Source organism: Halichondria panicea, chromosome 2 (assembly GCF_963675165.1).
Source record: "Halichondria panicea chromosome 2, odHalPani1.1, whole genome shotgun sequence".
In the NCBI taxonomy this organism is placed as follows: domain Eukaryota; kingdom Metazoa; phylum Porifera; class Demospongiae; order Suberitida; family Halichondriidae; genus Halichondria; species Halichondria panicea.
In genome coordinates, this window is record NC_087378.1 from 8,083,408 (window position 1) to 8,094,054 (window position 10,647).

The 10,647-nt window shown below is 41.2% G+C and overlaps 4 protein-coding genes and 1 long non-coding RNA gene across 5 annotated transcripts; 2 read left to right on the forward strand and 3 right to left on the reverse strand.

The window, feature by feature from the left end:
- Positions 1-93: 93 nt before the first annotated feature.
- LOC135331260 (mitochondrial substrate carrier family protein X-like) lies at positions 94-3,068 on the reverse strand. The gene is made up of 5 exons (XM_064526353.1): positions 2,770-3,068; positions 2,231-2,499; positions 1,329-1,487; positions 817-1,122; positions 94-575 (listed from the first exon to the last, which is right to left on the reverse strand). Exons 2-5 carry the CDS (start codon positions 2,397-2,399, stop codon positions 406-408), a joined length of 804 nt encoding a protein of 267 aa, XP_064382423.1. The 5' UTR covers positions 2,400-2,499; positions 2,770-3,068; the 3' UTR covers positions 94-405.
- A 40-nt stretch (positions 3,069-3,108) lies between these two features.
- Positions 3,109-4,232, forward strand: LOC135331268 (protein FAM136A-like). Its single transcript, XM_064526366.1, has 3 exons — positions 3,109-3,260; positions 3,341-3,481; positions 3,929-4,232. The coding sequence occupies exons 1-3, from the start codon at positions 3,174-3,176 to the stop codon at positions 4,121-4,123; spliced, it is 423 nt and encodes a 140-aa protein (XP_064382436.1). The 5' UTR covers positions 3,109-3,173; the 3' UTR covers positions 4,124-4,232.
- A 7-nt stretch (positions 4,233-4,239) lies between these two features.
- LOC135331261 (coiled-coil domain-containing protein 152-like) lies at positions 4,240-6,129 on the reverse strand. Its single transcript, XM_064526354.1, has 6 exons — positions 5,969-6,129; positions 5,738-5,912; positions 5,522-5,689; positions 5,344-5,471; positions 5,198-5,287; positions 4,240-4,374 (listed from the first exon to the last, which is right to left on the reverse strand). Exons 1-6 carry the CDS (start codon positions 6,032-6,034, stop codon positions 4,240-4,242), a joined length of 762 nt encoding a protein of 253 aa, XP_064382424.1. The 5' UTR covers positions 6,035-6,129.
- Positions 6,130-6,168: 39 nt separating this feature from the next.
- Positions 6,169-10,327, forward strand: LOC135331241 (protein regulator of cytokinesis 1-like). The gene is made up of 12 exons (XM_064526330.1): positions 6,169-6,317; positions 6,377-6,644; positions 6,786-6,860; positions 7,166-7,339; positions 7,575-7,742; positions 7,859-8,008; positions 8,152-8,436; positions 8,533-8,778; positions 8,898-8,977; positions 9,297-9,438; positions 9,689-9,859; positions 10,141-10,327. The coding sequence occupies exons 1-12, from the start codon at positions 6,295-6,297 to the stop codon at positions 10,207-10,209; spliced, it is 1,851 nt and encodes a 616-aa protein (XP_064382400.1). The 5' UTR covers positions 6,169-6,294; the 3' UTR covers positions 10,210-10,327.
- On the reverse strand, positions 9,403-10,628 carry LOC135331271 (uncharacterized). The gene is made up of 3 exons (XR_010392988.1): positions 10,497-10,628; positions 9,666-10,433; positions 9,403-9,531 (listed from the first exon to the last, which is right to left on the reverse strand). It is a non-coding gene; the product is annotated as an uncharacterized LOC135331271 (long non-coding RNA).
- Between the last annotated feature and the right edge of the window lie 19 nt (positions 10,629-10,647).

Sequence of the window (10,647 nt, forward strand, 5' to 3'; positions counted from 1 at the left end):
ATATAGATGTAATTGCAAGCTGTTTAATAGCATGATCAGTTGCTCACTGGTTACAGTATTGTATAATTACTGCATGTGCATTTAATTAGAGAGTTCACAGTTATATAATTATAGAATCTGATGCAATAATAAAAGATCGAAAGTATAATTATACGTACTTCTGTTGATTGAGTGTACAAAACACAACAAATAATGGATTTGCGTACAGTGAAAGAAGAGAAAAATAGTCCCCACATATAATAAAGAGGGTTGAGAGTTCACAGTACAGGAGCAGAAGCTGAACTTTATAGTTTGCATGGGACAAAACGAATGCCTGAATGGAATGAAGACCAACCAAAACGGATCAAAGTTTAACAGCTAGAGAAGAAAATGTGCTCTTGTTTCTGATTTTGAAATATTAAGTTGTCATTTCCTCCCGAGTATTTTTTTCTCGAGTTCTTCGTTAATTACATAAAACCATGACATCATACTGGGTACAGCGATCAGGCGTGGCCCGATGCCTTTCATCAGGTGAGCAGCTCCTTCAGTGCGGACTATGTTCATCATGATACGAGAGCACGGGAGTATCTTGCTACCTGTACATGTACAGCAAACACACAAGCAGTGAATATATATAAAATGATCAGCCTATTAAAGCTACACAAATGGGGTTGATTGTGTACACGTTCTAACACTTAATTAAGCCCCGTTTACACGAGGCCTTTAATCCGGTTTGGAATCCAGCTTGTGTACAGGGCTTTAGACTGCTTTTAAGATTGAATACAAATATTAGGCTGACTATCAAACATGATTGAAAACACAAGAGTTGTGACTTACCCAGCTCTTTCCCTTGCATTCTGGTCTTGACTACATCAAAGGGACAGGCAACCACTGAAGCCATACACCCGGCCGGTATCCCTAGCAACACTCTCCGCCAGGCATCAGGGCTCTCATCGTATCGACTCCGATAGCCTCGAACAAACAATTCCCTTGCCGTAAAGAAGACCATGTTGAAGGAGATGTCTCTATAGAGGGTGGAGGAGAAGCCCGAGAAGAGACCTCTCAGTCCAGTCTCTCGTATCACTTGTAGGAAGCCTTGCTTGCGAATGTGAGCTAACACCATTGCCCTCTCTGAAGGACATCCTGTAGTGTGTGGGGGGGGGGGGTAAATAATCGTAAGTCGTAGGCAGATAAAAATTAAGACCCAGAATTGACAGAGGTACGAAGCTGTATAGTGCTCTGTGCATAGACTTCCTATTATCAGAATTAAGGCTTTCACAGGCTAATAAAACATACTACAAGTATACAATGTAGCGTAAGAGTGCTCTGACCACCATGATACTACTCACCTATCAGAGTGGTGGCGGCGCCGGCAGCTGCTCCAGCCACCAGCCATTTACTGATTGTCGGCTCTTCGAATTTAGACTCCATGAAACGACCGACCATAATCCAGCCTTGCATCTTGAAGGCCTTCTCAGGCATTATGCCAAACGTTCTGGACACCACACCTGCGGGTATGGGAGAGAGCAAGAGTGTGAAAATATGATTGATTGCATGGACACTCGTTTAGAAAGATCTCATAATACGTACAGTATAGCAAAACCAGAAATTAATTTTGTGGTAGTTGTTGTATGTACAACTACACACGAATTAGTTTCAAGTTAAAAAAATAACAGTTTTACGTTTATTTATGCAACAAGGCCTATGTACATGCAACATAGATTATGATACAACACGTTGTTTGAAATGCGATGAATTGGCTTAGTGTTATGTTATTCATAGATCAGGAGATGCCTGCATTATGTAAGACAAAGGTTGTTAAATGACCACAAACGTACTCAAGAAGATTCATTGCGCATAATCATGTGTTCCTGTACCAGTAATTAAATAGCTCTGCTATTGCATCAACAGGAAGGTTAATTTTCAAGCACTAACTTAACACACATTCTTGACTGTATGTACGGCTCCCCAATACAGTACATATTGGCAGATGATGAACTGCTTATACTGACAAACACAAAGAGATCACTTCCATGAACAAGGCATTCAGAATAATTTTAGGGGAAGTGTATGGCTTTATCTCAAGCCCTAGTAGTAAACACTGCGACCTCACCACACACACACACACATCCTGCATCAGTGAAACTTTTAGAAATCCACAATCTCTAGCTCTGATAGCAGTCTTGTTTTCACTATCAATAATCTCATACTAGCAATCATGCTAAGCTTAAGCCATATCACTATTTCTCACCTCTATACAGAAACGTTCGCTGTTCCCTTGCTTGTCGAAAAAACTCCTTGAATTTAAACTGTGGCCCATAAAACATCATCTGACTCTTGAGTGTGTAGAGGGGGTGATGCATGAGATGGGAGAGACCAGCTGCCGCAGCACTCACAGCAAATTCCTGCCCAACACTCATTGTGGAAAATCGAGCTGATTCAATGGTTGACAGTGAAGACAGATTATTGCTAGCAGTGCCAGCGTTCGATGAATTTAGTTTAGAAAACGTGGTGAAAAATCTGCAAGAGAGGACAGGATCTCAACTGTTAATACGTACAAAGTGGAGGAGCAAAACCTCAGGCACTTAGACTATAATACATTATCACTAGGTCAATGTTCCTTATCTTTCATAGCTAAATACCTATATTAGATCTACTACACTGTTGTCAATGTTCATCTATTCTTATCTTTATATATAGCTAGCTATCTCCATACAGTACTAGTAAAAGCTAGCTACATTTGTCAGTAAGGTGATCAGCTAATACAATAAACCTAGGACTCTATTTTACCTTGCAAGAAGTAGGAGGGAATTGACTATTCAGCGCTAGCTGCAGACTGACTTTCAACGCAAATGTACTGCAACACTATCTAAAAATGTTCAAGATTCTGGGACTCTCTTTCCTTTTCCTGTAGTGACAGAATCTCGATACGATCAGATACACCCATCAGTCTATCACAGCAGCTTGCAGGGTCCAAACACGCTCCTAGGTACCGCTCTTATATAGTTCCTGATATAAAGAGACTGTTAGTAATGTCTATCATATGACTGCACTATACTAGACTGTATGTTTTATGATCAGCGGCTTGTGTGTTATCAAACTTTGTGTGTGGAGGCGTGACGGAGGTGTGTTAAACCAAAGCCCCGTGGACCACCCGCGGCCCTCAAACGAGAACACCCACATGGCCTACTAAAATGGCAGCAGAAGCAGAAGCCAAGATTTCTGGAGCTATAGAGAAGGAATTGGACATTATAGACAAGCAGTGCCTGAGATCATTGCAGGTGAATAAATAGTTCTTGTAGACAGGCCGTAATTATCAAGAGTATCCATCCACTAGTGATACACTAAGTCCACTATGCAGGTCAAGGCATTTTTGTGCAGTGCCAAGTGCTGTGAGGATAAAACGAGCTCCCAATCCGTGCTCCAAGGTTGTATGCAGCATTGTATGGAACCAGTTCGTCAAGCAGAGGAAACCATCAAATCAGAGATCAACCAAATTCAGGTAAAGATCATCACATTTGTCCTTGATAAATTTTTGTGATTGCATTGCTAGTATCTTCAGACCACCATAGCGTGAGTTTGGATGGTCCAATTTCAACTGTTTAATGATTTTCTAGTAGCTCGAAGTGAGCTCTTTCAGATGGCGTATTAAAATCAACGGTCATTTTCGAGGCTGTTTTCGACAAAAAAGCGTGGGCTATAGGTGGGGGAAAAGTCCAAAATGGGGCCCAATAAAAAAAATTGAGCTGAACATATCATCTGAAAGAGCTTTTTCTAAGCTTCCGGAAAAATTTGAGATAGGACGAACGGTACACAAGTTATTGTCGTTCAAAGAGTTGTTATCCACCTTAGTGATTTTCCCAACTGGGCCTGTTTTGATAAATAACTTTGAGTGCTCATAACCGTATACCAATATTTTTGACCCAGAATTATCTTTTTGCACATGCAGGATCGATTGACTCGATGCTCTTACAACTGTCAAGATGTGTATAAAGATGCTCTACCAGCAACTGGCGAACCAACATCCCAGCAGCTGGAGGCAGCAAAGAAGAAAGGAGAACAGTGTATTGTTAATTGTGCAGATACACATTTACCTCTCATACCTAAAATGATTGCCAGGTGTAAAGCATCACTGTCATGTTGATTGGTTGGTTCTAGCTCACAAGATCAACAAATATTATTTATAAGAGTTTGTTATTGTTTATGATAATTTGAATGGTTATGTTCACATCAACGAGGTTGTTATTATTGAATTGTTCATCAGATAATCCTTCTTCTTTTGGTAGTGAGACTGTTTGGTTGTCCTTGTCGGTGCATCTGTGACTCCAAATCCTGAATCTTTCGTTTTAGAGACACTATTTCACGTTCTGATTCAGCTTTCACATGTTGAAGTTTCTAGAATGGGTAAAGAAATATTAAACCAGAGATACAAAAGAAAGGGGATTGGAAACGACCGCCCACGCCCTATGTAAAAGGACTGACATCCGGTGAAGCACTCCGTGTAATTATTGCGCTCGCAAATAATTACATGGAAAAGTTTTGTATCCCTGGTTTCTAGCTCTCCTATCCACTAGAGATCACTCAGGGCCTGGGAGATACTTGAGAGAAGTAAGCTTATACCACTGACAAGCTCTAAGTCCGTTGTCTTTACTCTGTTTCCAATTTTTTTGAGTTTAGCTTGAATTACTCTATGTCAACTTTTCTCTGTCCCTCCTGTGAAATCAAAACAGCAAAGGACATTGCTTGACTTGGTTATTATGTATCTAAGTGCTACATAGAATGGCTTCATGCTATAAATAAGCTGTACTGTTCATAAACGTTTGCAGTATAGTCCTTCAAACTGCTTTAGTATACTTTTAGACACACCACGGGCCTGTCCCTCCTACGACTTCATAGTAAAGGCTATTTCTTCTTGCATAGCATTTATTTGTCTAGTAATAGTGGCTGCATGGCTTAGTCGACTTTTTAGAGCTAAATTCTCTTTACTTTTTAGAAAAATCAACATTAAAAATGATCAATTTCACTGTTTCTATGTACAGCACATTGTAGAGCAGTCAAGACTGGTAATGAGCATGCTGACTATAAATATAATCCTTTGTAGTTTTAGCCACGCCCTATAACGCGGAATGCTTCACGCAAAAATTTCGTAAAAATTTCGTTTCCAATCCCCTTTCTTTTGTATCTCTGATTAAACAGTAAATCAGTTTGCTGCACTTGCCTTCCTAAATATTTCATTGTTGACTGACGATGTTTGAGCACTTTGTGGACGAGCGTTTTGTTTCTGAAGCTTCAGCATTTTAGCATCATACTAAAAGTGTGTGTGCCATGTACAGTATTATACCACGCAAACATTGGTATACAAACCTCCAGCCTTAGCTTGACAACTTCTGTATGCTTAGCTCTCTCCAACTCTGCATTTTCTTTTTGTAGCTGTCGTATTTCTCCATTCTTGTCCTGTATAGTTCTTTCCAACAACTCTATGTCTTTTCGCACTGTTGAAAATATTCACAACCTTCCCAAACACATAGGGGGTTAGACTTACTTTGCTGCTTCATGTTTTCTTGTATCTGAGCTGTTTCTTTCTTGTGAGTTGCTCGCAATGCATCCATATTCTCCATTGCTTCTTCCATCTGTTCCTTATGCTTCTGCTCTAGAACCATTCCTGAGTGTGTTGTTGACTCAATGCGTTCCTTCAATTCACGGTTCTCCTCTGTGGGAATAACTATGAAAAATTAGGAAATTTGTGTTTCTTCAATACCATAAAAATGGCATCTTTGCTCTATGGCTCTGTGTAGCTTGTCAATAGTTGCTCGTAACTGGTCACTGTTTCCCGTTATATCTTGTACTTGTTGCTGGTAGATATTGCACTGCTTGTTAGCACTCTTCAGCTCATTCGATAGTCTAGTGTTCTCTTTGACAAGGCTTGACATTGACTGTGAGGGGGGGGGGGGGATTTTATTGCAAGTGCTTGCATGAAGTGTGTACTTACATCTTGCCATGTTGAGAAGTGTTGCAGCAGCTCATCAAGGTCAACAGTTGATCTGCTGGTGGACATTTTGGTTGTAACTTGGAAACCAAATTAATGTTGTCTTTATCAGCCCCTAATCAAACCGAGGCACGTAATCGAGTCATCAGTCCCTAAAACAAACCGCGGTCAAAATAATAATAATTATACCTCGCTAGAATGATGTCATTATAGAGTATTTGACCAATCAGATTTTATTTAGATTTAAACTAACCTGTGTACTATTAAATTAAAATTAAGAAGACACCATCAAGAACAGTTTGCGGGTACGAGTAAAGCTTTATAATACAATGAACACCACAACAGAAGATAGGTACGACAACTGAGATAGGATTTTCAGAATTTCAAGTATTTTAATATCCCTCATTTTAGTGAGCTGGCTGTCTTGGTGAGTCTCTTACAAGAGTCCATTTGTGAATCAGCCAACCTCAAGCAGTTGTCTAGAGTATGGACAGAGATTGGTATGAATGAGGCTCAACGTCACGAGAGAAGGGAGAGAATCGTGCTCCATGTGAATGACCTACTCGAAGAAATGTCTTCCGAAGAACTAAATTTAAAGATGAAGTTGGAAGAGAGTTTTGAGAGCAATAAAGCCGAGCTACAGGACCTCTGTAAGCAGCTGTCCCTCAAGGAGGAGGATGTGAGTATCAACCAGTTATCTCTGGCCATAACTTCAAGTTCATGCTTTAACGCTTGTGTTCCAGAATGTTACGATTGTATTCCATGGATTGTATTCTATGGATTATAAGACTTGGTATTATGAGTGTGCTTATATACCTAGGTGCCCAGTGGGAGTGAGATGCCACTGTATCAGAGGGAGTCTTTTGTTCGAGGCAGAGTGGACGCCCTCAACAAGGTAGTGTCCATACTATAGATTGATACTTACTCTGAAGTATGTCCTGTGAACCGACTTGGCGTAATTTGGCGTCTCAGGTGTGGCTACTACAGCAATAAAATTGTGTCCACTTAATAAATGTGCGCGGCGACCTTCGGTAAAATTCGCCAAATCGCCAAATTTTCCAGTTATATGTACAGTAGATGTTTGTCACACCTGTATGAACAATTCTAATTACATTGTTTACATAGCAACCTTCCTAAGCCTTGATTGCCACAATCTTCTAACATAGCAGTTGCCATGTCTGTCACTATACTTATTTACAGATGAAGTTTGACAGAAAGAAGAGGCTGAAGCGTATAATGGAGATGGAGAGTTCCATGTGTACTAGCCTGGGTGAGGTGTCTCAGCTCAAGGCAGTCTACAAGAGTGAGACTGTCCCCTCCGAGGAAGACCTCAAGAGCTTCAGGACTAGAGTTGAGGATCTAGAGTTCACACTCGTGAGTATTTGATACCAATACTAGTGTGTCCCTATAGGTGCATAAGAGAAAGCATAGATATTGTTTTGTCTAGTTTTGTAAACGTATATTTTAGTGGCCCCTTTTATGAATACGGTTTGCAGCTACATAATTATGTTGCTGTCTGTACTAATGCTAATGCCCTGAGTGTGTTTGAATATCATAAGGTAGGGGTAAATGGCTAATGGCGTGACATGCACATGACTTTATTCTACAGAATGAGCGGCGATCCATCTTCCAAGACCTATGCAACAAGGTGTCCAATATCTGGGCAGAGCTGGAGGAGGAGCCTCATGGCTATTTCTCCACTGCACACAAGGACAAGAGTCCACCACTCGTCTTGTCCACTGCTGAGATGTGTAACATTGAGGAGGCCTACAAACAGGTGGGTGCTTGGATAATAATTATTATGATTGTGGCAATTAACATCTGTTTTTTCCCCGATGTTAACATTGTTTGCGTGCTGTTTATACCATAACAGGGCTTAATTGTATTGTACAGATTGTGACTGCAGCAGCCAGATTGGAGGGCAGTGCTCTAGAGATTCGTGAGAAAATACAGTCCCTGTGGACACGACTGAATGTCCCTGAGGAAGAACAAATGGCCTTCAATCAGGCACACCTAGGACACAAGCCCAGGGTGATTGCAATGGTGAGCTGTGTGATTGTAACCTGTTGTTTTGACGATCTTTACCCGTTACAATGTATTGTTGGTGATCTTTACCAATTACGTGTCTATACTGTACATTTGTTGCTTACGATGTGTATGCCCTTTTACACGTACTTTTCCTTCAGTTGAAAGAGGAGCTTGACCGACTCACTGAGCTAAAGAAAGCGAATATGAAGCTACTCATCTGTAACACACGCACAGAGCTACACAAAGCCTGGGACAAGTGTCACTATGGAGACTCACAGAGACGAGAGTTCCTGCCTGCATTCTCAGACGACTATCGTGACGATGTCCTCGGAGACCTGGAGAGCGAGTTGGACCGGGTGAACGGGTTTTATCGTGATAACGAAGAGCTCTTTCAGAAAGTGGAGAAGAGAGAAACAATGTGGACACAATATCAAGAGTTAGTGGTAAGACTGAATATTTATATTTGAGCTCTTTGGTGGTATAACTTGCATGCCTATATACGTACTTAATTATGTGTGTTTTGTTATTTGTTTTCTCAGGCCAAAAGTAGTGATCCCAAGCGTCTCTTCAGTGCTCGCGGGGGACAACTGCTCAAGGATCAGCAGCTACAGAAGCAGATCAAGAAGGACCTAGGTAAATTGGAGAAGGGGCTCACTGCAGAGCTGAAGCAATGGGAGGAAGACTGTGAGAGGTACTTCATTGTACAGGACAGTCGCTACCTGGACACCATTCAGAGCCAGTGGGAGCAGACAGGGAAGCAGAAACAGATGGAGAAAGAAAAAAGGGTGAGAAACAGGTTGATTGAGTGTAAGACTTAGTAGACTGGAGACAGTGGTGTGCTTGCTTTTATTGTAGCACAAATAGTGGTGCTTAACCTTGTTGTTGTTGTTATTATTTTTTGCAGCAAATTGTGAAAGAGGAGCAGACCATGATGGAGATGACCTATGGCAGCAAGCCTATTACTCCACTCAAGAAAATAATGAAGTAAGCCATACGTGATTGGTATAATTATACAACTGTCATCTCTTTACATCGATTTGTGTTGCCTATGCAGCAATATTCATGGAGCCTGTGTTTTAAAAAATCGTTTATCTCGAACACAGTGATGTTTGTTTCATTATGTGCACTGCATTGCATGTGTTCCGGTAAACAACGCCTAGGTATTCCTGGGGAAATTTTCGTGGAGGTCAGCTTGTTTACGATAATTATTTTACCCCACGGAAATTACCCGCTATACGGTACATGTATACTTTTGGCAATCTGTTGATAAAGTCCCCCCACCCACTCACCTACACCCCTCCAGACGCCCGGCTGCCTCTCCCCTCACTATGCCAGCCAAGATGCGTAAGGTGGGGCAGTCTCCTTGTGTCAGTGCCACCAGTAACTCTGTCAGGTCCCTCAATCGACCACCCAGGTCAACCAGTAGGGTCACACGTACTGCAAAGGTACTGTATGTGTGTGTACTCACTCCTTTGTGACCCATTGTCTTTAAGCCAACTATTTCCTCCCATTCAAGGTTTTGGATTCAAACTTTATCCCTGTATTGTGTATGCATATTATATACAATAGTGTATTTATAATTATGACTGTGTACTACTATTATCTATTCAAAATTTAATCTGATTTGCATGCTTGAAAAAAAAAGAACCAATCTGGCCAATCTCAATATAACCTCTGTGTGTGTGTGTGGAGCAGACTCCACTGTATACTCCACAGAAGAGATCAGCTATGTTGAAAGCCCGTCGAGTTCTAAAAGACAAGAATAGTCAGCTACCTCCACCGGACCCCACCAGTGAGAGCTTCATCAGTCAGATCAGTCACATCAATGCTTCCCTAGCATCAGCCGGTACCTACACAGACTTCCAGGTGAGAGTGTCCGTTAAATTTTCAATAATTTCGATAACTTATGTATTGTCGACTGACTATACGTACAAAAGTCGCCAATGTATAATTATATAGTTTTGTCAGCTTATAATTATGAGTAGATGTTGCCCTAGCCTCGTTCCCAGGCCAAGTTGTCTCTAAAATAAAGCTAGGTCGCCATTCTATTAAAGAAAAATCGGCCTGAGAACGAGGCCAGTGGTTGCCCCTGTGTATTGATGGCTACATAATTATATACAAGGTTCTGTTTTCATTTCATACTACAGAAAGGAGCCAGCAGCCAGCCACGTAGCAGTGTCGTCCCAAGAACCTCCTCAAGAACTGACTTTACCTAGCACTAACTGACACACTCTATGTCATGTCTTTGCACTGTTTAGAGACTTACATGTTTTATCGCTTTTGCATATGTGCGTACACCCACTCTCCATAGCAATGATAATGATCTGTACTTTACCCTGTACTGTTGAAACGTTTGATTACCGTATATGCTTGATCAGGAGCCGCGGCTACTAAATGTTTCATTTTGCTGGAAGAGGAGGCTACAATTCAAGAGAGGCCACTGTTCAAGAGCGGCGTTTATTAGCTCCAGATAATTTAGTTTGTCATCTAAAGTTGTTTTCACCTGCATAAACTTGAACTCTGCCATGAGAAAGTCTTTGTGAAGCACTAACAAGCTGCTACTTGTAGCTACGTACATGTAGCTAGCTGCTAGTAATAATTTTTTGGCCCATGTGCAGAAATGCTAGAGTCAAAGTTCACTGAGGCTACTATTT

Bases quoted from the DNA above. Each gene is read 5' to 3' on its own strand.
- LOC135331260 (XM_064526353.1), bottom strand. From the start codon at position 2,399: ATGAGTGTTGGGCAGGAATTTGCTGTGAGTGCTGCGGCAGCTGGTCTC. The intron at 1,488-2,230 runs GTGAGAAATAGT...CCATACCCGCAG, and splicing joins GCGAACGTTTCTGTATAGAG to GTGTGGTGTCCAGAACGTTT. The intron at 1,123-1,328 runs GTGAGTAGTATC...CACACACTACAG, and splicing joins CGCCGCCACCACTCTGATAG to GATGTCCTTCAGAGAGGGCA.
- LOC135331268 (XM_064526366.1), top strand. From the start codon at position 3,174: ATGGCAGCAGAAGCAGAAGCCAAGATTTCTGGAGCTATAGAGAAGGAA. The intron at 3,261-3,340 runs GTGAATAAATAG...TCCACTATGCAG, and splicing joins AGTGCCTGAGATCATTGCAG to GTCAAGGCATTTTTGTGCAG. The intron at 3,482-3,928 runs GTAAAGATCATC...TTGCACATGCAG, and splicing joins CAGAGATCAACCAAATTCAG to GATCGATTGACTCGATGCTC.
- LOC135331241 (XM_064526330.1), top strand. From the start codon at position 6,295: ATGAACACCACAACAGAAGATAG. The intron at 6,318-6,376 runs GTACGACAACTG...CCCTCATTTTAG, and splicing joins AACACCACAACAGAAGATAG to TGAGCTGGCTGTCTTGGTGA. The intron at 9,439-9,688 runs GTACTGTATGTG...TGTGTGGAGCAG, and splicing joins GGGTCACACGTACTGCAAAG to ACTCCACTGTATACTCCACA.
- LOC135331261 (XM_064526354.1), bottom strand. From the start codon at position 6,034: ATGTCCACCAGCAGATCAACTGTTGACCTTGATGAGCTGCTGCAACAC. The intron at 5,288-5,343 runs GTTTGTATACCA...ACACACTTTTAG, and splicing joins TTGTCAAGCTAAGGCTGGAG to TATGATGCTAAAATGCTGAA. The intron at 4,375-5,197 runs GCAAGTGCAGCA...TACCCATTCTAG, and splicing joins ACAATGAAATATTTAGGAAG to AAACTTCAACATGTGAAAGC.